This window comes from Athene noctua, chromosome 13 (assembly GCF_965140245.1).
Source record: "Athene noctua chromosome 13, bAthNoc1.hap1.1, whole genome shotgun sequence".
In the NCBI taxonomy this organism is placed as follows: Eukaryota; Metazoa; Chordata; class Aves; order Strigiformes; family Strigidae; genus Athene; species Athene noctua.
Genome location: NC_134049.1, coordinates 7,434,330 through 7,461,177, shown reverse-complemented (window position 1 = coordinate 7,461,177; position 26,848 = coordinate 7,434,330). Strand labels below are relative to the sequence as shown.

The following is a 26,848-nucleotide window of genomic DNA, read 5'->3' as shown; positions in this document are numbered from 1 at the left end:
GAGCAAGCTAGGAAGCTATTTTAGATTCACAGAAACTGCAACTCCTGGCAAGCTCTTTTCACCTCACCAGTGTGGTATTGTACACCTTCAGGACTGAAGTGTTCTTTTTATGCTCTCCTCTTTGAATGGTTTTATTAAAAGCAAGCTGAAAGTCTGCACAAACCCTGGATAAAAAGATGTCCTTAATCCTGTACAGTCTTGCACTATTATGCACTGTACTTGATCTTAAAAGTAGACTTGCTTGTCTTGTAGAAAAATGTATATAGAAATCACTTGTAGGAAGACTTTCAAAAACGGATTTGTCCATTGCCAAAATGGATGGTCAACAGAAATAGTCTGACGGATCATATGCCTGACTCTGCTATAGATTATAAGGACACTTTGCAAAGTTAAACTTGACTCTCAGCTGAGGACAGCTTTTACTGGAATGCAATGACAGAGGCGCATCACTTTGCTACTGTCAAGGCTTTATAGGATTTTGTAGTGGGTTAGATTAGCGACTGGTCTTGGTAAATGAAAGGCTAATATTTTTAATAGCTGCTTGCTTTTGCATCAGTCTGGTAAAGTGAGTTTTAATCTGTCTTAGTTTTCCACTGTTTATGCAAGATCTGTACAATCTGAGCAACTTCTTTCCCCCTCTCTCTTGAAGTCTTGTGATGTTCAGTCTCCTGGAGCCTGGATACTTAAGGGATTTTAGGATATCTATCTCATCACAAGCCCACTGCTTAAAGGCTGATGGGCAGTAGTAAAAGAAAAGATAGATGAGATAACAAGCTACTGCTTTAACACTTGCATGTATCTTAGAGCTTTAACTGCTTTATCTTTAAATGCAAACTGCAGAAATATACTGAACATGCTTAAGTATGACTAAGTGGGAGTAACAAATCTCTGCATTGGAGTACTGTCCTATGCACATTACTCATGCTGGAACTTGACCTTTGAATATTTATCTAGAAGAATGTCATTAGATGCAGTGTGACTAACTGTAGCACGTCTTTGCAGGCAGTGGGATGCTTAAACTGACTGGAGTTAAGATAAGCTGAGCATTTTACTTGCTTGGTCCATAGAATGCTCAAAGACTAGCCTGTGCACTCTAAAGGGAGCAGGCAGTGAATGCACCCTTGTTCATAGGACGTTACACAGTGTTAGGTTTGAGGGAAATATGGAACCTATGGGCTTTGTTTGTCCATCATTATGAATGGAGTCGCAGGGATTCCTGCTTTGGTTTTAGTCTTTAATGAAGAACACATCAATGACGCTGCATATGCTGTTTGCCTATGTAAAAGCAGGTTAAAGGTTTGACTTACTAAATATCACTACTTCAGGTAACTTCCAGTTAGGTTATTTGAAGGCAGGTTTGAGATTTTTTTTTTTTCCTGAAGAAACCAGCTGCGACCTGAGGAGGCAGGCTGTGGTAAGTGGTACACTCTTGGTAAGCAGTATGCTTCAAGCCATGCATCTTCATTTAAACTCTGGCAGTAGTAGTGAGGCTTTGAAGACTTCTAATTTCCTCTCCTCTCTAACAACATCCTGCGGTATGTGCTGCTGCATCTGTTCCACTGGATGACTAACTTACAGCTGGAAACTGAACTGTAGGTAAACATGAGGAAAGGATTGATGCTTGCAGACATCCTTGATTTTTATTTTCCTTATCGAGGTGGTAGCAGTCATCAGTCATAGTTGTATAACTTAGCAATTTCTCCAGCTACAGCAGCTTTCCTCTTTGCCCTATGGGCTAAGACACTGGATTTTACCTGGGATAATCTTTGATTTGAAAAGTGGTGTATAGAAGCAGAATTAATAAAACTTTCTAATGCATATGTTTAGCCTAAGATTAGAAACCATGCAACAGTGTTGATGTCTGAGTCTCTTCTAAAAGAACTGTAAACTCTCATTATAGGTTGTATTTGACAGCTTTTCTCAAAAGCTGCTAGTAAAACCCATCCACAAAGCACTTGTGTGAAAGAAGACAAAAAGCCAGTCAAGCACCATCTAGTATGGGGTATGACTACTGACCTGAACTGGTTGTAAAGTAAATGACTGGAGTGAGGCTAGTTGATTTTTCTTGAGATAGAAGAGCACTGTCTCTTCCATCTGGCACCATAGTTGCTGTTCAGAACCCCCTCTGCAGTGAGCTCTATGTGACTTGAGCAGAACCATCTGTAGTTCTTCATGTGCGGCCCTGTTTACATTGACTGTGCTATTCTGATGGATATCTACTTGGAATTGTGAGATTGTATCCACTGACGAATTTCCATCTCTACCAGCAATGACAGAGGGTGACCTTGTGCAGTCCCCATCGTTTCTGGGAATCTCTGCATGCTGCATATTGTTCCCAGCAAGACCCACCTGCAGCACGTATCTCCCAGTGCAGAGATGCTGGGCTGATAAAAGATAGATGGTGCTGCTATCCTCAAATAGATTCTTTGAAAAGCTTTATAGTTGAGTGATCAAATCCAAAATGTGCTGAGGGCTAATTTACAAGGTTACAAGCATCAGCTGGCAGCTTTTGCAGCCTTTATTGAAATGATATCTACTTATACGGCAATCTATTTTGGGTGTCTTTGGCAAGTGCATTTGCAAAACCTGAGTGAAGCTGTACCATGAGCGCTGTGTTGCTTTGACTGTAAGAGTCTTGCTCATAGATGAGGGAGAAGGAGTGGACTGCTGCTCTTGTCTTACTAAACAACCCTAGATAGTTCTTACTTTTATAGGTAGTCTTTTTTTTTTTGAGGAGTGTGTAGGGAGAACGGAGTTGTGGATATGACACATAAGAGCTGGCATGAGGAAGAAAGTCCAGCTGTGTGAGTGGGTAGTGTCAGAGCACAAAGGCAAGGTTTCTGTCATGTTCTAGTGGCTCACAGGCTTATGTAGTAAATCTGAGTCCCAAGCTGCCTAGTTTTCTGTGAACAGGGAAGAACATGATCTCTGCTTCAGGTGGCCTCAAGAAGTTGAAGGGAACAATTGCAGGAGGCCCTAAAAAACACAGCAGGGAGGGAGTTTCAAATCTCTCAGGATCCAGGGTGGTATCAGCAGCTCTCAAGATTCTTCTGGATACCATGCTCTGTGTAGCAGAGACCACAGCTCCTTAACTGGAAGCATGTCCCCTGGGACTGCTATTCTCCTAAACAATAAATCATTCATGCTTTCCTGTTGAGAGCTGATGTAACCATCTTTTTCAAGGCGTGGGCTCAGTCTGTCCTTTGCAGAGTGGCCCAGTGACTGCCCTACCACCACCATGTGGGCAACAGTGTATTTCCTGTTAAACCACTTGCCCCTCTGCTTGTACTTCAAAACAAAACCACCTGATAACTGAGCCTTAATGCCTTATAGCTATATTGTTTCCCTGTGTCTTTTTTGAGGGCCAGTAAACCAGGAAAAGGAAGACAATCTGCTTTGTCACCTAGCTTTGATATGCCCTTGAGAAACAAACATAATTGGTAAACTCCCCTATCTTACGTGTAAAGGGAAAGCATTTATTGGAGTTTGGCCAGTTTTGACAGGTCTTTTTAAAACTGTCACAGCTTTACTGAACTTTGCTTAAGGGGTAAAATCACCCTGTACTGTGCTCCTCACTTTACACAGAACTGCTTTTCTCAGTTAAATTGTCTCAACTGGCAAGTCTTGGTGGCTTTCAGCCTTCTAGAACTTTCTATGAATCCTGTCATTTCTGCCACTGGCTTGTACAGTCAAGTGCTTACACAAGCTCATGTGGCTCAACCCAGCGGGCTTCAGTGTTTCAATTAAAACAGATTTACAGCACTGTACAGGTTCTGGAGGTCAGTTTGGTTGGCTAGCAACATGCTGTCCCAGTCTCACTGAGGCCTTGTGCCTCAGTGTATTTGAGAAGCATTTGTGCATGTAACATTTCAATGGAGGAATGTCTGGTTTTCAGCTTCTGTGGCTGCTATCAGTGCTGACTTGCCAGCTTTCAGAGCATATCAGTCTCTCCTCTTGTGTAAGGCTGCAAATATCAGTGCTGCCAGTTCAGTTATAGCAAAAACAATTTCATATTTGTTACTATATTTGGTAGTGAAGGGGAGGTTTGTTACAAGAGTGCTTATCTGTTCTCAAAGGTTTAACAACACAGTAGGGGTAAGCAATTATATTACTGCCTCTTTCAGGTACATTCCACCCCTGATCTGGGGAAAGAGTGGACATATCCAGACTGCCCTTTATGGAAAAATGGGGAGAGTGAGATCACCACATCCATATGGACTTCGCAAGTACCTCACAATGCCAGATGGAGCAACAGCCACCTTTGATCTCTTTGAGCCGCGGTCAGAGCACTGCATTGGAGGTCAGTCAACAGCTGCTGGTTGCATCTAGCTGCTAACCTTGATTCTGTGCTTTGGAGGATGGAGGAGGGCACTGCTACTTGATTTATCAGAAAGGATAGATGTTAATTCTGGTGATAGATGGGGGCTGTGAGGCCACTGTGCCATACACCTATATCTCAGACAGCAGGAGAGACACCACTAGACTAATTCACTGTTTGTGGCAAGAGGTGTGGGAACAGAAGTGTTCCATAAGCTGTGCCTCAAGTGAGAGGCTGGCAGAGAAGCTGGTGGTAAGCCTTGTTTGAAGAGCCCTTTGCCTGTTAAGGCTGTGGGATCATAGAACCAGAGGCTGGCTGCATGGGGTTCTTCAGAGCCTGGTGTGTATGGAAAAGAAACTAGACTTTATCTCCCCCTTAAACTGATTCTTGGTAGCCTTTACTAACAATAGGTGTTTCAAGGTCTTCACAGAAACAAAATCCATTTACATAGGGTGTGAAAGAGTCTAGACATGAAGAGAATTCCATCAAAAAGTAGAAAATCATGTGATTCCTTACATTATGTATGTATATTCAGAGTGTCAGCTTTCAAACTCACTGTTACTACTAGTAACAACAACAAAAAAAGAGTTACTGTGGCTTGACTTCAGAAGTACAATTTACCCCTCCAGTAGCTGTCTTTGTTGTAAGCCCATGACTCCCATTTGGCCTTCAGAAAAAACAGAGTTCTGTTTGTAATTGTCACTGTTGAGATCCTCACAGTATAATGCTGCACTAGGACAGTTACTGTTATCTTCATCACTGAAGAGACTCTGAGCAGTTCTTTTGTAATGAGGCAGAAATTCAGTGGCTAGAGCTGCTAATGTTGGAGCTTTGCACCTAAGAGTTTAATAGCTAATTTGAAGTGCATATGCTAATCCTGAATGTAATTTACTGTGCTTACTTGAATTACAACAATTACTTTCTTAGTTGATGAAGTGATAGCTTGTTAAACTAGCGAACAGTGTCAGCAGATCAAATATCATTAGATTAGCCACAGAGGAGATGATGGCTAATGTCAGCTGATCAGAATGGCTGTGCTTAACCAAAGCATCATTTTGAAGATGTGCTACACCCAGCTCTGGAAAGGAAATGAGGGAAAAATAACGTAGCCAGTCTATTTGGTGCATGAAGGAGCAGTGGACTCCAAAGCAGAGCTTCCACACGCTTAGCAGTCGCAATAGGCTGTCAGAAGGCACAACATGTGTAATGTCAAAAACATCCTTTAAAAGGAAGAATTTACTCTTGGTCTCTAGGCAGTGCCTGTAGAACTGTTTGGGCAGTTTTTCCCTGAAGTTAGAAAACTGTTCGTCTCCTGTAACATGAATTACTTTTTCACATCTGTAGCACTAGAGCTGCCTAGTCTCCTGTCCCATACTGGATTTTTGGCAGACTAGTAGGATTTTTAGCTTGCTTCTGGTAGATGGTTTCCCACGGATTTGAAATGGAAACCTTCTGAATCTCTTAATTTGCATGAAGTGACATTTACTTAACTTCCCTCTCTTTCTGTGCACAGAGGATGTCACGATGGTAATCTGCCCTGGGATTGCTAACCACAGTGAAAAGCAGTATATCCGCACTTTTGTTGACTATGCGCAAAAAAATGGTTACAGATGTGCTGTCCTGAATCACTTGGGAGCTTTACCAAATATTGAGCTCACTTCTCCACGGATGTTCACATACGGTAGGTACTTTATGGCAGCTGGGGACTTATTTTCAAGCCTGGGGAATTTCTAAGTCTCAATCAGCCTCCTTCAGCATAACACAACTGCCATATCTGAGGCTACTAATTTGGTACTGTTTCTTAGGAACTAAACTGAATTTACATGTGAAGAAGAGGGGGAGCTGATACTGGGATTCACTTTTCCTTCTCTTTTTTTCCCCAGCTTTTACACATGTATCCTAATCAAGGAGGCAGTTTTTTAGAAAGAAAGCTTTTGGGGATCCTAATCAAGGAGACAGGGGTTTTTTTGGGAAGAAAACTTTTGGGGAAAGAAAAAACCTCCTGTGGCTAATAAGAGCCTGCTCAAATGATCTCAGAGATGCTGAAATGTCAGTTTAGTGGAATGTGAAACAAACCTGTCTCTGAAAGATAAACACTACTTCTGAGGCTTTGTAAAATATATTATGAGAGGAGTTTGTACCAGCCTATCCAGAAAGTACATTTCTATCCTAGGATGAGTGACATGTGAGGATTGGTCCTTGAATAACACAAATGTCAAAGAACAGCACAAGTCTAGAATATGACTGTAAAGCTACAGAAGTGGTAGTGCTTCACTGCCATGAATTTGGGCTTTCACCTTGAATATAAGGAAATCTTTCTTAACCTAGAAATTAAAATGGATAAAGGATTTGGTACTGTGGTAAGGGTGACTCCAGCTGTACTTAACTGTCCTGTTAGTAACATGATCTTTGTATAATGTGGCATTCTTGACTGTGACCTGACCTGCTGCTTCCTAAGCTCTCTTGAGCCCTCATGTCGCTCTTTACTGCAGATATCTATAGGTACATTATGTCAGGAGTCAGTTGTGGGTTTAACAGATTGGTGTTAGGTTTCTTTTTTAAAGATAACTAAAATACTGCTAAGAGTTTGTATTCACAGTTTGAATGTTTATGTTGAACAGCTGAATTGCCAGAATAAAAATATTGTGCTTTGAGATTCTGAGTCTGTCAGGCAAATAGGCTGTAATGTTTTGTTGCTTGCTTTATAGTTATTAAACCTGTTCCTTGGTATTCTTGAAATGGTTTCCACTAAGTACCTCAACTTGTATTGGGGCCTTAGGCTGTTAATGGCTTCAAGCCTACCATGTCTTGGGAACTGAGCTTGGCCTCATTAAAGCATTTGGGGTTTTCTTTTGATAGAAGTTGACAGTTTTCCTCCATAGCGTTTTGCTTTAGACCTTAGGGAGCTATTCTGTAGTGCATCTCTAGAGAAATACCTTTCTGAGGGTTTTTTAAAACCTTGCCTTGGAAGGGGCAAGGAATGCATAGCACTTCCTTAGAGTAAGACAGTAAATCATAGAATGGTTTGGGTTGGAAGGGACCTTAAAGGCAATCTAGTCCCAACTCCCTGCCATGGGCAGGGACACCTTCCCCTAGCCCAGGTGGCCCAAAGCCCCGTCCAACCTGGCCTTGAACCGTGCCAGGGAGGGGGCAGCCACAGCTTCTCTGGGCAACCTGTGCCAGTGTCCCACCACCTTCACAGTAAAGAATTTCTTCCTTATGGCTAATCTGAATCTATCTCTTTCAGTTTAAAATTGCTACCCCTCATCCTGTCACTATACTCTCTGATAGAGTCCCTCCCCATCTTCCCTGCAGCCCCTTTAAGCACTGGGAGGCTGCTGTAAGCTCTCCCCGGAGCCTTCTCTTCTCCAGGCTGAACACCCCCAACTCTCTCAGCCTGTCCTCACAGGGGGGGGCTCCAGCCCCTGAGCATCTTTGTGGCCTCCTCTGGACCCGCTCAAGCAGGTCCATGTCCTTCTGCTGGGGGCCCCCAGAGCTGGACCCAGCACTGCAGGTGGGCTCTCATGAGAGCGGAGCAGAGGGGGAGAATCCCCTCCCTCGCCCTGCTGCCCACACTGCTCTTGATGCAGCCCAGGACACAGTTGGCTTTCTGGGCTGTGGGCACACTTTGCTGGCTCACAGTTAGTTTTCCATCCACCAACACCCACAAGTCCTTCTCCACAGGGCTGCTCTCAATCCACTCATCACCCAGCCTATATTCGTGCTTGGGATTGCCCTGACCCATGTGCAGGACCTTGCACTTGACCTCGTTGAACTCCATGAGGTTTGCCCAGGCCCACCTCTCCAGCCTGTCCAGGTCCTTCTGGATGGCACATCCCTCCCCACCAGTGTGTTGACCATACCACACAGCTTGGTGTCATTGGCAAACCTGCTGAGGGTGCACTCAGTCCCACTGTCCATGTCCCCAGCAAAGATGTTAAACAGCACCAGTCCCAACACCAACCCCTGAGGAACACCACCTGTCACTGGTGTCCACTTGGACAGCGAGCTGTGGACCACAACTCTTTGGGTCCAACCATCCAGCCAATTTCTTATCCACAGAGTGGTCCCTCCATCAAATCCAAGTGTCTCCAGTTTAGAGACAAGGATGTCATGTAGAAAAGTGTCATAAGCTTTGCACAAGTCCAAGTAGATGATGTCAGTTGCTGTTCCCTTATCCACAAACACTGTAACCCTATCATAGAAGGCCACCAAATTTGTCAGGCATGATTTGCCCTTAGTAAAGCTATGGCAGAGTTGCTCAAGTGGAGTGCCAGCAAGACCATGAGCAGACTTTACTCTGCCTCCAACCCAAATATCCCAGTGTCCATCTAGCTTTTGCTAGATTCCTGACCTATTTGGTGAGGAGCAAGTAGCCTAAACTTGGGATTCATGGACTCCTCCAGCCTTTACATAAAGCTTGACTGCTTGTTATTCTGGTTCTAGATTTCTGAAATAGTTACCAGCTGCCCTCAAATCATGAAGGTCAAAAACTAAAGTATTCTGACTGATGGCTTTTTGCAGAGGAACATAGAACAATGCAGCATGTATGATCTTGAGGAAAATTGCTCATTAAGAACGTTCACAAGGAAGTGCCCAAGGCCTGCAAAAGGTTCAGCCAGAAGCTTGTTGTTATACTGAAGTAAACAAACCCTGGTGCTAAGTCTACTCCAGAGCTAGCTAAAACCTGAGTCTGATGTCTAGCAAGGATGCTACAGATGGGATGGGGGCATACTGGAGCAGTGTTAGGCTGGCGGAGGATAGAATCTCAACTCTTAGGACTTACCTCCCTGACCAAGTTCCACAAGATAGAGCTAAGTTTTCTGACTCTAGACAGGAATAAACAGCTGGAGTTTTATTTCTGTTGTTTGTGTAATGCCTCCTTTGTGGTTTGCAGTCTTAAATCCAGTGGGAAAGTTAACAATGTGCATAGACAGTCAATACCAGTGTACAAATGTAATCAGTTTTGCAGCTGCTTCTCTTCATGCTTCCTTTTCCCAAACTCAAAGGCAGGAGAAATAGCTGTAGATACCCAGATGTTGCCTGTGTGGAGGCCTTCAAGTCTGTCAAACAATCTGAAGACCCCAGTACTGCCAGAAACTGGACCCCTCAGCGCCTCCAGCCTGTGAGATGCAAGTGGGTGTTAGCTGAGAGCAGAACAGTTCTGTACAGACCCTCTTACCCCCTCTCTTCAAGAGGGAATACCCATACAGCTTCTCAGAAGCTGCAGTATCTTTACCGCTTCAGTGGTTAAAAAAGGCTTACTGTCTCTGCTTAAACCCTTCCCTGTGATTCCAGAGAGCACCTGCTTAGCCAGGCTCTGCAACAGTCCACTGAGCTCTGTCCTGACAAGCCAACTCTGCATTTGTCCCCTCCCTGCATCACCATGGATTTAAGGATTCATGGTAGTTTTGGTAAAAGCAAAGGAGCAGGCTGCTTTCTGGCACCCCACTTAGATTCAGAAGTGGCAAACCCTCAGGAAGGTAATGATGTGTGCTCTTCTTTGATAGTAATGTCAAGCCCAGCGTGATTGGACTCTGCTTTTTAAGTTGCTTTCTAAAAAGATAGTTTCAATTGTCAGATTAGCTGTTGCCATGATTTTTAAGCAAGTTAATTTAATTTTACTTTGGCACTGTGTCAGAACTAAGCATGAGCTGAAGTCCACAAGACATACAAAACAGATACATGAACACATGTGTGAAGGAGCTCTTAAAACCTTAAGATTATTGAAAAGTCAGAAAGGGTAAGAAGCTGAACTTAAAGCACACAACTGAATTTTGAAGTGGGAATCTAGCTAGGTATGTTGGCAATTGATTATTGACTTTGTCCTTATTTTTAGGTTGCACCTGGGAATTTGGTGCCATGGTTAATTACATCAAAAAGACCTACCCTCAGACCCAGATGGTGGTTGTGGGCTTCAGCCTGGGTGGAAACATTGTGTGTAAGTACTTGGGAGAGAGCCAGGCCAACCAGGAGCGAGTTCTGTGCTGCGTCAGTGTCTGCCAGGGGTACAGTGCACTGAGGTAGGTCTAGACTTCTCCATGCTGGTCTCTTCTGGGGGTGCAGGAGGGGGCAGATCTTTGGCAGGGTGGGTGTGGAAGGACAAGGTGAAGTGTGGTGTTTCTCTTGTATTGAATTGGTCTGACAGACTGCAGCATGTGGGATGCCACCCTCCTACAGGAGCAGCCAAAGCTTTCTTGATATGGCAGCACAAATACACTTTTTGTCAACAATGCAAATAAATTTTTCTGTACCTGGCCAGGTACATGCTGGCAGCTTCTGGTCTGTGCTCATGAGCTGGCCTAACTCTGTCATTGCTACAGTGTCCTAAGAGGAGGCATTCCCTGGGCAGTCCTGGTGTAATTAACTAAATGGGCTGAGCAGCATGTCAGACTGAAATGACTGCACATTTGCAAGAATTTACACTTTCTCATCACTCTGAGAAGTATCCCTTGGTTCACAATAGCTTGTCTGGCTTCAGTGCGCTGTTTCATCTGGCAGCTCTTACCCGGGGAGGCTGGAAAGAGACACACAGCTCGTACACTGTCAGTCCATGCTCCCCTCTTCAGTGTGCCACTGAAAACAGTGCTGTGGGCTGATGAGGAGATGGAGAGATACTTGTAACTACTTTACACAGTTTGGAAGATGGGGAGAAGGCTTATAGCCCTAAAGTCTGCCTAAAATGTTACCTGGAAGCCAAGGCTGTAGGACTTCCAGGAGCTGTAACAGCTCCACCTAGTGCTATAACGCTTCAATTTACTGATGGAAGATTGGGGTACAGCACTGCTGCTTGAAAACTGGTGGCTCAACTAATGTGCAGTAATTTTCCATGTATGCACAGTTAAGATTAAAACAATGTAACTGGCTAAGCTACTGCTTTGTTTTTACTGTCTGCACATAGGGACAATACTAAGGTGTAGCTGACTTTACAGTAACTTAACTGTGTTTTTGAACCCTAAGATTATTTGAAAAGCAAAAGGTACTGTTCAGACTAGAGTATTTGGGTTAAGATCCTTGGGGCACATAAAAATGGCGGCCTGGTGAGGGGCTTGCTATGGAATTTGGCCTCCCAGACTGGTCAAGGTAGCTGGAACTCTCTTGCTGCTGATGATGCTCTGCCTGTATGGGGACTAGATTGATATTCAACAGTCTGAAAACACCTTCCATGAGTTAAGCTCTTATGGGTGAAGTTAAGAAGCTTTTCTGGAAGCATTAAAATGTGACTAGAAGCTTGATATGCACTTCGGTAATATTTCAGCATACCTAATCCCTTTGGAGATCAGGTGTGACTACTGTTAAAACAGTGTATAACCTACTGCTAGGTCCCCATGAGTTTACACCCTTAAAATCTGAACAGATGCTTTCAGGAAGAGTTTTTTACAAATAAAATGTTCTTGGTTGTCTTGGGGTTCTGGCATGGAGCACAGAGCAGTCTTTTGAAGCCAGCTCCTCAATTGCAGCCATCAGACGGAGTTTACAAGGTTCACGTCTGGCTGCGGTCCACTTGGTTCATCTTCTACAGTTATGCAATATTGTATTTCTAGTCTCCAAAATGATGTTGTAAGTAATGCTGTTCCTTAAGCCAATTTTTGTAGCAGTATGTCGTGATGTGCTGGTAGAGTAGCAGGGCAAGGACAAGCTGTTTAAGGACACTTCACTTGGATATTTGTGTGGAAAAATAACAGCTGCTTGTCTGAGTTTAATGCAAGTCTTTAGTGGGTTGTGTGGATTTCTGAGCTCTTGTCTCCACCTGCTGGGTAAACATCTACTAGCAAATATCCAGTCAAAACATCTGCTGTGCATTACTGGGCAATCAGCAGGAAGTTTTTCAGATCTTGTGTCTCCCTACCTAATACCTACTACTGCTTCAAAGGTTAATTAGCTGCGGAGCTGGGGGAAAGCAACATCAGTAAATAGCTACTAAGCTAAAGACAGGATAGAGGGGGCCTTGTGGCCTGGTTATACAAGTGGGAGGGAGATACAAAGTAGCTCCAGGTGCAGTGATTAAGCCTGAGCCTTCCTGGGATTGGTCTGGTAGGCTAAAATAGCTGGCCTCATCCCTCTGGGCTACAGGAAAGTGGATTACCCTGGTAGACATGACCAGTTAGTTTGCAATTCATTTTTTTTCTTATATTGGCTTGTACAGCCTTTATCCCCCAAATAACTTTATGAAGTGAAGGGAAAAAAAGTAGTGGTGAGCAAGGTGAACCAGGGGTCTGAAATATGAAATCCCTTCCAGAACATTAAGCGTGAGTCCTCATAGATGGGCATAATAAAGTAGCAGCAATACTGCAGTCTGCCAGAAGAATGAGACTTAGTTTAATGAATTAACACAGAGTCTGGGGAATTTGTTCCCTGAGGCTAAACAGGGACATGTCTCCTTATTCCTTAATCTTTGCCTGCACAGGCTTGATTCTGTTTCTTGATCTTGTGGAATGCATCTTTACCATAGTTACAGGCTGTGGGGAGAGTTTTGAGCTCCAAAACATGTGCAGTCCTCAAAATACCAGAAGCTGCCTTTAATACTTCCAGCTCTTCATATTAGGAATACTACTGTACACTTCAGGAACTGCAGGGAAGTGTAAGCAGCTTTAATTTCAAATGTCTTGTAGTAACTTAATAGGTTTGTGAAATGTGCATCTTCCCCTCTTCCTTCATTCCCTTACCCTGGCATAAACATGGTAGTTATAGTCTGACTAGACAAAAAGATAAGGTAACTGTTTGGTTTTCTTAAATTCCATACTCCAGCATGGCTTACTACAAGAAAACAGAGTTTGCTTTTGCTGTGGTAGGGCACTTACAGGTTGTGGCTTGAGAGGTCATGCTAAATCTGCTGTAGTGTTCTCATTGTATGTTAATGTTTAAATGGTAGGAGTACTTCAGTAGCTGAAACTTCTCCCAGCATTCTCAAGTTGCTCAGTAAATGATAGTGTGTTTCCTCAGTAACAGCAAACCTGCTAAGAGTAAAGCTATAACCTGGCCATGACCCTGCATAGCAAAGGAGTGCTGGTATCTGGCAGAGCTTGCAGAAGTCTGGATTACTTTAATTCTGTTTTAACAACAGATAAGCTATGAAGTGCTATTCTGCTTTGAGAATAGGTAAAGACTTCAACTCAGATGCCACTTGCAGCTGCAGCTAGAATTTATTTCTACAGCTCCTGCCAGTGAAGCTAAAACAATAATAGTGTTTGTACACATTGGAAACATCTGCACAAATTATTTCCTCTGCAGACCTAATATACACAATAGACAACACTTTCTCAGCAACAGATTTTAGTCCTTTCCTTGGTAGTCCCATTACATAAATCACATCCAAGTCATGAAAAGGGATACTAAAATCTTCTTGTCAGTGTTTCATATCTTGACTGATGGCTCTTAAATGCTGTGATCAAAACAGCCGATTGTATTGTGCAAAACGAGACTGCAGCTCTGTTTTCTGATACTACCAAACCTCATCAAAGTGGAGGTCATTTCCTGGAAAAGGTTAAGCCGTGACAGAAAAGGCCTGGAGATTTGTTTACATAGCCTCTAGGCTGCCATAAGATGTTACAGTGTATTAATCTGTTCTTTCAAGATCTCCATTAACAGCTTTGATTGTTCTGCTGTGTGTTTTTTTTTAGGGCACAGGAAACCTTCATGCAGTGGGATCAATGCAGAAGATTTTATAACTTCCTCATGGCAGACAACATGAAGAAGATCATTCTTTCTCACAGGTACTGCAGTACATCACTTGACCCAATTAATACTATCAGTTTAATTGCTATATTGGATTTGTTGTCTTTGTCCTTTAAGCTAGGACTTCTGAAAGATTATGCACCAGTTCCTTGCTTGGTGGTCTTTAGATGAACCAACAGAGAAAGGAAGCCCAATCTCATTCATATACTGTAAAATTTACAAATAAGCTTTAGTGATCTTGTTAGAAGAAAGCGGGCTTTGTTGTCTTTTTGCCTTCCAAGGAGGCTTGCTTGATGAATAAACAAGATGTGCACAGGAAAACATTTCAATTAGACTTCAAAGTGGAGTATTCTGCATCTGTTTCACTTCTAGCCAAAGAATTTCCTATTCAAGGAGCCTCTTGTTCTGCCACCTACCTGAGGTAGGATTAATCTTCAAGATCTGCTGTATGGGGCTGCTGCTTATCAAATAAGCAAATAGTCAAACTGTAGCTCTGGCTTCTAGCTGTTCCTCTAGAAAGAGCATGTAGCCAGCAAAATACTTAGTGTTGCTCTTCCTGGAGTGCAAGTATACTTGTAGGATCCCTGTGCTGCTGTTGTGATCTGTGGCTCTTGCATATCAAGGGAATGTGTGTAAACGGGTGACATGCTCAATTTGTTATTTCTTCCATCAGAAGTTCTCTGGGTACTTCTTTCTAGGGCAATAAATGTGTAAGTACCTCATCTGTGTATATTTGAAGTTGCCTGACTCAAGGGAAAAAGAAGGGAATGTGTAAGACCCATTCCAATTAAGAGCATGTGTCACTTACAAACTTTTGGTTCATTGTTTATGCTCCTGTGCCATATGAAACACTTCTAGAAGGAATTAGGACAGCTGACATGTAGGATGATCCACATAATTCATTCCAGATTGATAAATATTTAGACACCTTGACAAAATTTAACATGTGAAGTTAGGTAAGCCCCCATTAAAAGGTACTTAAATTCATAACCCAGAAAAAAACAGTACTGGCTTGAAGGTGAATCTGTGAACTTTTTTCCATAATCACTTGTGCTCTAAGGCAGCTCCCCCAAATTAAACCTAGCCTCCCTCCTGCTCTGCCCTGCAGTTGCCTCTGAAAGGGAATAAAAACCCCTTTCCAACTTGCAGCTTTTGTTCTATTTGTTAGGGGAGCAGTTTGTTCTGGTAAAGAAACAAATCCTCTCCTGAGAGCGATAACTAATTATGACAAGTGTCCTTAGTAAATAGCTTTCTGCTAAGGTAATGCCCCAAGTAATTTCCGTGTGAGCTAACCTAATATCTGTACTGGGGAGATTTTAGGACCAGATGGTGAAGGAGATGCTGTGCCCAGGACTGCTAGTGCTCTCACCCGAGCCACCCACAGGTTTGGTCTGAAGTCAAAGGACCCTCCCTCAAACCTAGCATCTGTTCCAAATACCCCTAGCATGTTCTGTTCTGGGAAGATTCTTTTTAGAGGCCCCTCATGCAGTTTTTCAGTAGAGCAGGAAAACATTTTTTCTATAAAGAAGCTGCTAGGGTTTCTGTTATGCCTTGCTACAAAGGGAGGTGGAGATATAAGCTGTGCTTGTTCCCAAGAAAGCCTCATGTGTATATATAGCCCACTTCTATTCTTATCTTGTCAGACTTTGTAAACTTAGTTGTCCTTGAACAGGTCATGGCTTTGTTGCCCTTGTTACGTTATTTGGATGTTTTTCTTGATGTTACTCTTTCAGGCAAGCTCTTTTTGGAGATAACATGAAGAAGCCACAAAGCCTGTCAGATGCTGATCTGAGCAAACTCTATACAGCAACATCCCTTATGCAGATTGATGATAACGTTATGAGGTATGAACGGTGATTCTCTGATCCTATGTAGATCTCTGAAAGTACCTTCTCTTTCAAGTGCTGCTCTTGCAGGCCCCTTGCTGTGCTTGTAGGAATCTGCTGAAATACAATGCTGACAACCTCAGAAATTCTTCCTTGCCTTCACATCGAATAAAACTTATCAGGAACAAAAAGACCTTACTATAGACGGTCACAACTTCTGTAAAATCATCCAGGAGGCATTTATTTATCCGTAAATCTGAACCTGCAGCCTTCGGTGATGTAGGAACATGCCAGCTCTGCTGCAAGCTCTAGCAAAAACCAGTGCAGAATGTAGAAAGCAGTTCAGAACTGCTCATGAATGTTCTTAACCCTGCTTGAATTTTGAAAAAAAACCTAAACAACCTTCTCCCCAAAAATCACTACTCCTTTCTCAATAAACATTAGAGTTGGCTGAGATAATCCAACCTTTTTTATTTGTCATACAAACACCTAAATTAAGTTCTCTGCTTTATTAAGCAGTAGCTTGTTACTGTCCATGTCCTTGAAAATAACATAGCACATTCTTCAGTGGCAGTGTTCATACCATGGCATGTTCTGTATTGAGCATTTACACATTTCCAAAATGAGGCTGTAAACTGTCAGCTATACAACTCTAACACTTGACAGACTGGGAGTATTGCTGGCTGCTTTTTAAAAGCCATTCCTAGGGAAGTCTCCCTACTTGTCCCTCATCTGAGGCCTCTCTCGTTTGGGTCAACAGCTGTGTTGTCTCATGTCAAAAAAAAAAAAAAAAAATCACTTGAGTATAAGTTCACTGAATTTTTGGTTTGGGATAGAGTGCTAAGGATTTGGCAAAGAACTGGAACTGTGGTGAATTCTGGATAGCTTGTAGGCAGGCCCTTCTGTCCAGTATGGTTGAGGTTCATAAACTGTGGTGGCTTTGCATCTGAAAAGTCTTTCAGGTAAAGATGAACAAGATGATAACTTTTTATTCCTCCTATATGTACTATTCCTTAAGAGAAGTGGGATACTTTAAAAGAAATGCCCTGAAGGCTGCTAGACTTCAGCTTGCCTGTTTAACTTGACCATGCCTTCACAATGTTTGAGTAAGCACCAAAAGCATAAAGGCATATGCTGCCAGAGGTGAGTTCTGCAGAGACACTGGGTAGAAAAAAAGCATTGTCCGTGAAAACTGAGGCAACATTCCTGTCTCTGCATATATGTCCTCACTGGAAAGTAAGAGTCCCATGCCTACTAGAAGCAGATGGTTTCAGTGACAGTCTTCTCTTTCAGGAAGTTCCATGGCTACAGTTCCCTGAAGGAATATTATGAAGAAGAAAGCTGCCTGCATTACTTGCACAGGGTAAGCTCTTGCAATAGAGACTGCTCTTGTACCTTCATTTTCTTACAAGAGAGGAAATGTACTGTGGTTTCTGTTGTTGATACCTAGACCCAGTTGTCTTACATGGGATTTTCAGAAATAATCAGACACAGTATATTGGAATGGGATTTCAGTTCTTCTTACCTTTAATACTGAGGCTAAATGCTCTGGGCTCTTAAGAGCTTGTAACTCTGGTAGTAGCATGCAAGCCATGCCTTCAGCTCAGCTGTTCTGAGTGTACGAGGATAAGGTGAGAAATGGGTGGTGGCACAGAGCCTTCAGTTTCAAGCAAGGAAGACTTAATAGATGCTGTGGAAGAGACTCAGGGTGCTGTTTTGCAGGCAGATGCTTAGCAGACCAAAGTTTTGCAGAAGTGGAACTGGAAGATTAATTTGTCCTTGATCAACTGAGTCAGAGGATGGAGATGTTCCAAGGGAGTTTCCTGGACTTTAACCAAGGTGTCCATAACAGATCTGGCACTAGTTGCCTGATGTGCAAAGCAATACAGAGCAAAAAAAGGGTGTAGCTTATCTGAATTCTGAGAATGGGGAAGGTTTGTGACTTGATATGTATTTGCTCGGGTGCATCCCTGCCCCTTTCATACAATTGAGTAGAAGAAAAAAAAAGTGCTGCAAAGTACTCCATTGATGAAAAGCCCCCAGTCTTAAATTTCAACTCTTTTCTGCTTTTCTGATGCTTCTGCAGTTACAGGGCAATTCTGAAATAAGGTGTCTTAATTGAGTTAAGATGCTTTTACAGTTGGTAGACTGAAATTTAAATACCGACCTCTTACTGTTTTTTCCTTTTCTGCCATCTTTCTTGATGCAGATCTATGTTCCTCTTCTGTTGGTTAATGCTGCTGATGACCCCCTTGTGCATGAGAGTCTTCTTTCAATTCCAAGAGCTCTTTCAGGTATGTTGAAGCGGTCTCCTCCAGCTGTGCATATTTGTGTACCTTCAGCTTCCTTATCACATAATGATCCATGACTTCAAAGGAGCTTGACTTGCCTCCTTACATCTGTAATCCTGTGGGAAGTGTACTAAGCCTCTTTTAAATCACCAGTCGTTAGAACTAACAAGGCTAACCTTGAGCAGGAAGAACTTGAGTCCTTTTGGGCACCTTCTGCTGTCATGGCTTGTGTTGTTAGCCAGCAGGTTACATTCAGGTTACATTCTTGAATGGAAAAATGCTTCCTCATGTCTTCATTCCTCACTGAGATTTAGTAGAAAGGTAGGTTGTTATATAGTCTTGATCAAGTACAGATGAACAGCCAGCCCCCTTTGCTGATGGGAGAGGCATGTGTTTGGTACTGAACTAGGATCTCTCCCCTGAAAGGAGTTCTGTGAGCCATCTTCAGCCAAGAAAAAGAAATTACCTTTAGAAGCTCAGAAGAGGGAGCTGCCTGCTGCTCTGACACAGATAGTGGGTGCACAGGGAGGGAAGCAGGGTTAATTCTTTTCGAGGTTAAATGCTGTAAGCAGAGAGTTTATCCACAGCTGCTTCCAAACAGAAGCAAGCACAGGTATTTTCTCACTATGTGTGGAATGAGGTGGCTGATGTACTGTCAGAGCTTTAGCAGAGCTTGACATGATGCTAACAGTCCTAGTTCCAGTGTACATGAGTTAAAGATGTTCATTTGTTAAAGAATGAGCATTTTTATGACAATATGCATATTGCTGCAGGGCCTCAACCAGCAGCATTTCTTGGGCAACCTTTTTGTACTGGCTGGGATTGGTTCCTGCAGTCTGTACTGTTCTGTGAAGCAGTAAGGCTATGTGCTTTGGACTTCAAAGTAGCCATGGCCTTTGTCAGTGCATTTCTGCTTCCTACACATGGTTGTTCCTCTAGTTCAGATGCTATGCCAAGGATATTGATTATCACAACTTAAGATGGTTTCATTCTCACCTCCAAAAATGGTAACTTTCTGGAACTTTGTGCCTCTTTGTTTTACAGAGAAAAGGGAAAATGTCATGCATGTGCTGCCCCTTCATGGAGGCCACCTGGGATTTTTTGAGGGGTCTGTACTATTCCCAGAACCTCTTACCTGGATGGATAAGCTTGTGGTACAGTATGCCAATGCCATCTGCCAATGGGAGAAGACAAAGTCTCACTGCTCAGACACAGAGCAGGCTGTATCTGGCCAGGAGTAATTGACCCAAAGACTCTGGATAGCTTCAGTATATCTCCCCCTTTGGGAACATCTTGTTCCCTCACCTGCTGCTTCAGGTTCCCATTCTCCTTGGTATATCCTATGGCTGGGGTTTGATTGTAATGTTTTCTTCCAAAGTGGAGTTAAAGCAGAGGTTAATATCTGGTCAGAGCATCTTTACATATATAGTCACTTGGGTTTGTACTTTACTGCTCTGCTTGAAGAATTAAGATTGACTGTGACTTGTTACAGGGTTACTGAGCTAAAGACTGCTTGCTTTAATATAGCAGAAGTTTCAAATGTCAAAATCTCTTCATCTGCTGGTCAGACTTGATCTGCAGCATTTGTATAGGTGTAGATGACAGGGTAACTATGGCTCTGCTCTCCTCTGTCCTGGTGCTGGAAAAGCCCTGTATTAAGCTACAAGCCAGTGAGTGGTTCAGTCTGTAAGCCACTGAAATGTGGCTTGGAAAAACAGATGCTTGACTGCAAGTGGAGTTCCAGCCTTGCACCATCTCAAGGGAGCCTTTTACTTCCTAGGAATGCACTTACACAAGTCAATTGGTTTAAAAAATACATAACTTTTCATGCTTCAGCTATCTTTGGATTGGGGTGTCTTTATGCTGGGACTCCAGGTAGAGAAAAGCTGCAGGCTGGTAATACCAGTTAATGTTTCTATGTAAACATGTTCTTGCACCAAGACTACATCAGTCACCTTCTTGTCATCTTCGCCTCTTTTTAAAAATAGCCATCTTTTTAGCACTGGATATTATTTCTTTTGACCCAGGGCTTTTTAAAGCTGGCTCTGGCTTCCAAATGGAAACCCTGTGATTAAGAATCTGTAGAATCTTTCTGTGAGGTCAGTCTGTTTTTAAGAATATTTCATAGAGAGTTATGTACTCTGTTAGGGATTAATTTGTTGAGGGGGAAGGTATCTATTTAGATTTACTCCCCTTATGTCATGGTAAATTACATGAAAATTCTTCCCTTTTCAAAGCATCAGATGGTTTTCAGACACATGACTTGCCTTACAGTTGACGGGGAACTGGATGTCTCTAGCCCCGTGCAACTAAAATGGTATCTTTGCATGGCTAACTACTTCTTCTATCTCTGTGAATGATGTAGGATTACTGGTTCCAGTAAGACACTGGGCTCTTCCTTACTTTTAATTCCTTTTCCACGCCCAGACATTCTCTTCTAGTTTAATGTGCAGAGTGAAGTGTGAAAGCTGTTTGCAGGAACGATGCCTACTCACTTGTGCTTTTCCCTCAAGTGGCTGTTATAGTCTGTGCCAAGATGATTATTAAAGACTCTAGTCTATCCCCCAGAAGGAAAGTTGTCCCATGACAATCTGACCACAAAGTTTCAGTCTCCAATCTTTTTTTACAGTTTGTTCTGTCAATATTGTAGTCTTGTTAATCCATCCTTAGGACTTCTTTATCGGTGTCAGTGAAGTTCTTTTTCTGTCACACTTCCCACATCAATTAGCACTTTATTGCTTCAGCCTTGGTCCATGTTCCAGGCGCTTTAGTTTATAGCTTAAGGGTGAAACAAGCTGCAAGACTTCAGCCTGATAATATAGGGGAACAAGCCTTCTGGACTGCCCTGTCCCTGAACTTCAGTAGGTTGGAGAGGTGGGATTTTGTTTTAATAAAGCAATAATTAACTATTGTAGCAAAGGTGCATTATCATATCAGGAAATTCCTTTCATTTGCCTTAGGCCAGATACCTTGGCCTGTTACAATGAACTGTGGATATCTGCACATTCTCCATGATAGTAAATACAGGTTTCCTTTTTTCTTCAAAGAAAAGATGTGACCAAGTAAAGCTATAGCAAGACTTGGCCATGCTTGTGGCTGTTCCTTAAGAACTATTTTAGAGCATCAGTTAGCGAGGATATTCTTAGCTGATGGATATCTTGTCTCTATGTTGTTATCTTCTTATTCATACTGCATCTGTATATCACTAAAATCTGTCATAAAAGACATTTCAGATTTTTGCTTAAGTAGCTGTTCATGTAATATTCATTGGATATGACTTAAATATCTTCTCACTTCAATAGAAGTGGAGTGTAAACAACACTTGTACACATCAAATAGATACAGTATAAATTTAGGTGTGTAGGGGGAATATGGTTTTTATCTCCAGTGGGTTACAACTTTAGAAGTGTTTTGACTTTCATACTATGCTACAGCTGTAGCTTCCACGGGTCATGGCTGTCTGCCTTGAAACAGAACTGTCCATCTTGTGCTTCGTGTGTCCTTCCTCAATGCTGTTTTGCTGTGCTGAGTATCAACTTCAGGCAGCTCTAGAGGAACAGAAGTTGTCCTTGGTACCAATACCACTGCAGAGGTGAAGAGCCCATCATATGACCCAACATGTGGATACCTATGAAAGAAATATCAGTGTGCATCTGATCTCCTTTGAGAGCAAAAGATCTGACTTCCTCAACTTGAGAGCATTATCAAAAACGGGAGTGCTTTGCCCAGCTCCTCAATTGGCTGAAGCTCTGCCTCCTTCCCCAGGACTCCAGACTGGCAGAACAGTTCAGCTGTTGATTGGCCCAGAACATGAAAGTCAGGAGGGTGAGAACTGGCTGTGTACTGTCTGGGAAGGTTAATGCTGCAATGAGGCAAAGCAAGTGTTTTGCGTCTGCTTTTTGGCCAAGTCATGCCAGTCCTTCTGAAAGCAGAGCTTTGTCCTGGGAAGCTTTTTCTTGGAAAAAAATTTTCCTCCTTCCATTTTGTAAAGATGATCATTCTTGACAGACCAGGCTTTCAAACAGTGTTTTCTGTTTCTGAGGTAGGAGGAAGCTACCTTCTTGTTAAATGTACCTTTGTTTCAAACTGATTTCAGCACAGCAGATGGCCACTCAATGAATGACCTGTTTTTAAGCAAGTCTCCTAAAATAAGGTGAGCAACTGAGCAACTCTCAAAGTAGCAGGAGCTGTAGCTTTCTCTAATCAAATAGATATTTTTTTTCTTTAAAGTTGGAGGATCTTCTTGAGGAATACTCCTTCCTGTCACCTAACCCAAGCCTTCATATTTGAGAAGTGCTGATGCTGTGAACTTTCTGAAACTCAACTACAGAAGTAATATGGGTCTCTGTCTTGCTCTTTTGACCTATTTTTGCACTTGCATCTACAGTTGTTCAAACCACTTGTGACTTGATCAACTAATTCTAGCCTCTTTGGGGAAGAGCTTTTGTCATGGGTTGTTTGTGCAAGGTGTCTGGAGCTGAGGTTCAGCTTACTAAGCTTGTAGGTGGAAGCAGTGAGGAAAAAAACCTATTCTCTCCATCTTGATCAATTTGATGCTGCTTTCAAAGCAAGACTCATGGTGTCAGACTTGCAGCAGTAACTTAGAGATTTTAAGGAAGTGGGAGAGCAGAAAGTTAATCTGCAGTCCATGTTATCTAAAGACCTTCAAAGAAGGGAATTGTGTATTAAATCTTGCTGCTGACAGTGACTCGCAACTGATACCTAGTGCCAGTACCCCAGAATGCATGGGACTTTGTCCAATCCTCATCTGCAATACTCTTCTCTCCCAAAATAAGGCAACAGTAGTCTTGTGATGTGGGCCAGTGGTTTTCATTTGCCCAGTGAACTCACCTTAAATGCAATCTAAGTTTTTAAGTCTTAGAGGTGAAGTTGTCTTTCTCATCTCTTGTCAAGACAATGAGGTTGTTGAAGTGTGCACTTGTAGATCATTACAGTATAGTCTGATGTTGCAGTTCAAGATTACAGCATGATGAATCTGTTATGTGCTCTGCTTAGTTTCAAACTGGAATTAGAAAGAGCATTAGCAGAGTGTACACACCTCTGTCCTGTGACTGCATGTGAGTAGCACTTGAATGTAAACCCTGAGGACTCTCTCAGTCAGATAGCAAGTTGCAGAACTGTTACTCTTGGATGGTTAGGCTGGTCCAACCATCACCTTTGTCAGTGTCTGGAGAGACCTGAAGATTGAGCAGCTGGGACTTGCTCTTACTGAACACAAGGGACTTTCAGCTTCTACTACATCAGATCTGCCAGCATTCTTAACAGTCCCTTGGTTAGCTTCTAAACTGAAGGTGTTTTCAGATGGGTCTGGCCGTGTTGTAGCTGCATGGTAAAGACAGACACTTGAACTTCCCTGCAGTCTCTTTCCTGAGCATTTTTCTGCAGTTTCTGTTTATGAAGCTCTAGGTTACAAAGACAGGGCATTGAGCAAAGATGTTGGGAACTACTAGCTCCAGTATTGAATTTAGCCAAGCTACCCGTGTCTTATCTGTCCTGGGTATGTCACAAGTTCCTAGACCATAGCCCTTTGACACGTGGTGCCTTGCCCCTTTTCTCCTTCTCCCTTGACATCAGCATATCTAGAGACTTCAGTAACAGCTCTGTCAACTTTTGGGGCTTGGCTTTTTAGTAAATGAGTTTTCAGACACTACGTAGAGACACCCCTCTGGCAACATACACTGTAAAAGTGCATGCTGACTTAAAGGACCTTTGTGGGCAGCGTGCAACTAGCTACAGTCTATTTCAAGGCTTAAAATAAAATGTACATAAGCAGTGGATTGCTTTCAGCTCTCTGCTCCCTCTAGCAGTAGGGACTGAGTCATAGAAGGAGGGTTTGCTTTGCTTAATATGTGACTTGTTACCTTACAGTCTCAAAGTGCTTGTGTCTATTAACTTTCCAGCAGTGTAGCTGGAGGTAGATTGCCTAAGTGAGTACGTCTCAGAAAAAAGAAAGAGCAGAGTAGCAACTTCAGGACTTAATTGCCAACCAGTTTAGTCACCTGGATCGCTTCCAGGTTTTTCTAGAAATATTATGCCTGTCTGGAGCTTATTGAAATTCTTCACAGTCTTTTTCCAGGAGACCAGAAAAGACCCTGGCCTTGTGCTGCATTTATAAGTTATTTGTTGTGAAGAGCATCTTGTTTCTGGCTTGATTCATGCTCCATGTGTCCTTACTTCTTAGGCAGGTCTGTTGGTTGAACAGGTCCTGGAGTCACAGTGACTCAGAGCAGCATCTCCTTCATGGCTTCTAGGTGAAAAGCAAACAGCGCTTCTTGGGGTGAGGACTTTCTGAGTTTTCTCTAAGCTTAGAACGCCTCAGAGTAACACCAGCCTAAGGGAGGGGTGCCTTATAACTGTACCCCTTTTATCGCTGGGGATATCTGTTACACTGGCCTGGACTTTCTCAGTTGTTGGGGGAGCCTAGGCATAAGTGCTGTCAGTGAATCAAAGCAGTTCCCAGCTTTCCACACTATGGGGGAAGGGTTTCCAGGGTTATCCTGAACAGTTGTATTTTGAACATCCGTATTCTTGGTTTTGCTGGTTAATCAACGGACACAAACACTGCAATCCAGGGTGGCATTTATCAGGCTGGCTCTCGACACTCTCCAAAAGTTCCATCCCTGCATCACTTGTGGATAAAGGCTTTTCTTTCTGCCTGACCCAAGGGCCTGGCCTAACCCAGGTAGTTTTAATGCCAGTAAAGAGCCTGATCCCTCAAGGTGGCTCTACGCAAAGCCTTTTTGCTTCTGTCTGAATGACAAGCTTGCATTGTCTATCTCTGGTCATGCAAGAGCTTTGATTAGATATAGGACTTTCTTCTAGGATCTCTACCATAGCTCAACTGGGATGTTGACCCTTCTCATGGCTCCTGACAACTGGGAAATCTTAAACCCAAACAAATAAAACCCACTTGTGTTTTGATATAACTAAACCCTACTGCTTAGCCCAAGTCAGCAACTTTCCAAAGGAGCATGTTTTCTCATTGTGTTACTTGATGTCTTGACCATAATTCTCAGTTGACAGATCACTAGACATTCTTCTTGAGAAAGCATAACCTCTTTCTCTGAAAATCCCAAGCTGAAGAGGTGTGTGGAAAGCTCAAGAAGAACAGACCTGTGCCCTTCTTGTTTTGTCCATGCAGCTGTGTTAGAACAGGCTGAGTGACTTCTAGTGTTCTTGGTGAGCAGTTTACTATGAAAATATTTTCAAATTGGCAAACTGTATTCTGGAACCACCTCTAAATAGTGCCCTGAAACAGCTTGTATACTGAGACACCCTCCCTGCTGCCATGTTCTGAGTCAGATTCTCTGGAGCTGACACCTGCAGGGGCGATGATTTGCAACTAGCAATGCAATTTTTCTATATCTGCTGATGTTTACCTTTAAAATTATATATATAAATATATAAAATTATGTCTTTGATTTTTTTCTTTAATTTTTGTTCTTCTGTGCGGTGTAAAATGGAGGTCATTGCAAAACAAAATGTAATTTTGTTATCTTTGATTCAGTGGGATTTCTTTATTTAAAAATAAAGGACTTATTGAAGTCGGTGTTACATGTTGTGTCTGTGTACAGTGTTACTGGGTGAGGAAGTCCAGCTGTCTCCTGACAGGCAGAGCAGCCATGCTTCCTTACTTCCACAGTGGAGAGAGGATTGTCTGATGGGGGAATATATTGGTCCAAGAAGGTAATATTGAGTAAAATGCAACTGGGTATCTGAACATGTTCCCACAGTTATGAGATTTGGATGAGCTAAAGGAGGAACAAGAGGGATCCCTTAACCTCAGACCTTACATGTGAATTAGTATTAGATATTAGTTTCTGTTCACTAGTGCTGTCTAAAATGAGACTGTCTTGGGGGAAGACTGCCTTATATCCCTGTGGTGTCCACCAAAGCAGGAGATGGCTTGCTGCTCCCTCACTTCCAGATGGGATAACTTTTGTCAATAACTCCTGTTTCATGAATTCTGCTCTTTCCTCGGTTTTGTCCTACTAGTTAGCTATTCTCACTTTAAGGGAAAAACCTCAAGCTTTCCCTCTTCCATACTTTTGGGGTAGGGAGGACAAGAGGGGTGACATTAGGGGTGTCTTCACCTTTCACTTGTTGCAGCTTCTGGGCTAAGCTCTCAAAGACCTGGCTTTGCTACTTGCTGAAAGCTGAAGTCGGTGTCGAGTAGATAAATAGAAAGACTGCCCAGGGGCCATGTGTAACAACATATGGATGGTCTGCCAGCCCCCGCCGCCACTGTCATCTCCACCTGGAGCCTCCCTCTGTCTCTCTTGTGTTCTGCTCTCTGCCACAAAGACAGCTGCTACATGAAGCCTCTAGAGAGAAGTCAGTTTTAATTCTGGCTCTATAGGAGTGTCCAGCAATTGCCCTGGTGCTCACAGCTGCTGGGGCTGGGCCTGGTGGCTAAGCACAGGGTGTCTAGCAGGCTCTTGAGCAAAGGAGCATGTGCTTTTCTTGGCAGCTGGCAGAGGCTGGCAGCTCAGCCTTCCCCAAGGCCCAGCTTGGGGAGCTAGCTGGGGGGTGGCTATCTTCTCCCCCTTTCTTCCCTTCAGCACATGCCACAAGCACGAGTGATATTCAAGCCTATCCTAGTTGCTTTTTGTCTTCTGGCCAAGAGAGGTCCTTGGTGCCACTCTAGTGGAGAACAGAGGCAGCATCAGCCTAAAAGCTGAATGTCTGCACTGAAAATACTGAAGAAGGGCTATTTT

General features: G+C 42.9%; 1 protein-coding gene across 2 annotated transcripts in view; it reads left to right on the top strand.

Moving 5' to 3' along the window:
- ABHD2 (abhydrolase domain containing 2, acylglycerol lipase) overlaps positions 1-25,685 on the top strand; it is a 43,002-nt gene extending 17,317 nt beyond the window's left edge. For both annotated transcript variants that reach the window (XM_074917468.1, XM_074917469.1), the window contains exons 4-11: positions 4,125-4,300; positions 5,832-5,999; positions 10,158-10,341; positions 13,939-14,031; positions 15,727-15,837; positions 17,113-17,182; positions 18,029-18,113; positions 19,155-25,685. In XM_074917468.1, coding sequence (XP_074773569.1) covers positions 4,125-4,300; positions 5,832-5,999; positions 10,158-10,341; positions 13,939-14,031; positions 15,727-15,837; positions 17,113-17,182; positions 18,029-18,113; positions 19,155-19,351 — 1,084 coding nt within the window. In that variant the 3' untranslated portion in view covers positions 19,352-25,685. The remainder of the gene's footprint in view (positions 1-4,124; positions 4,301-5,831; positions 6,000-10,157; positions 10,342-13,938; positions 14,032-15,726; positions 15,838-17,112; positions 17,183-18,028; positions 18,114-19,154) is intronic.
- Positions 25,686-26,848: the final 1,163 nt, after the last annotated feature.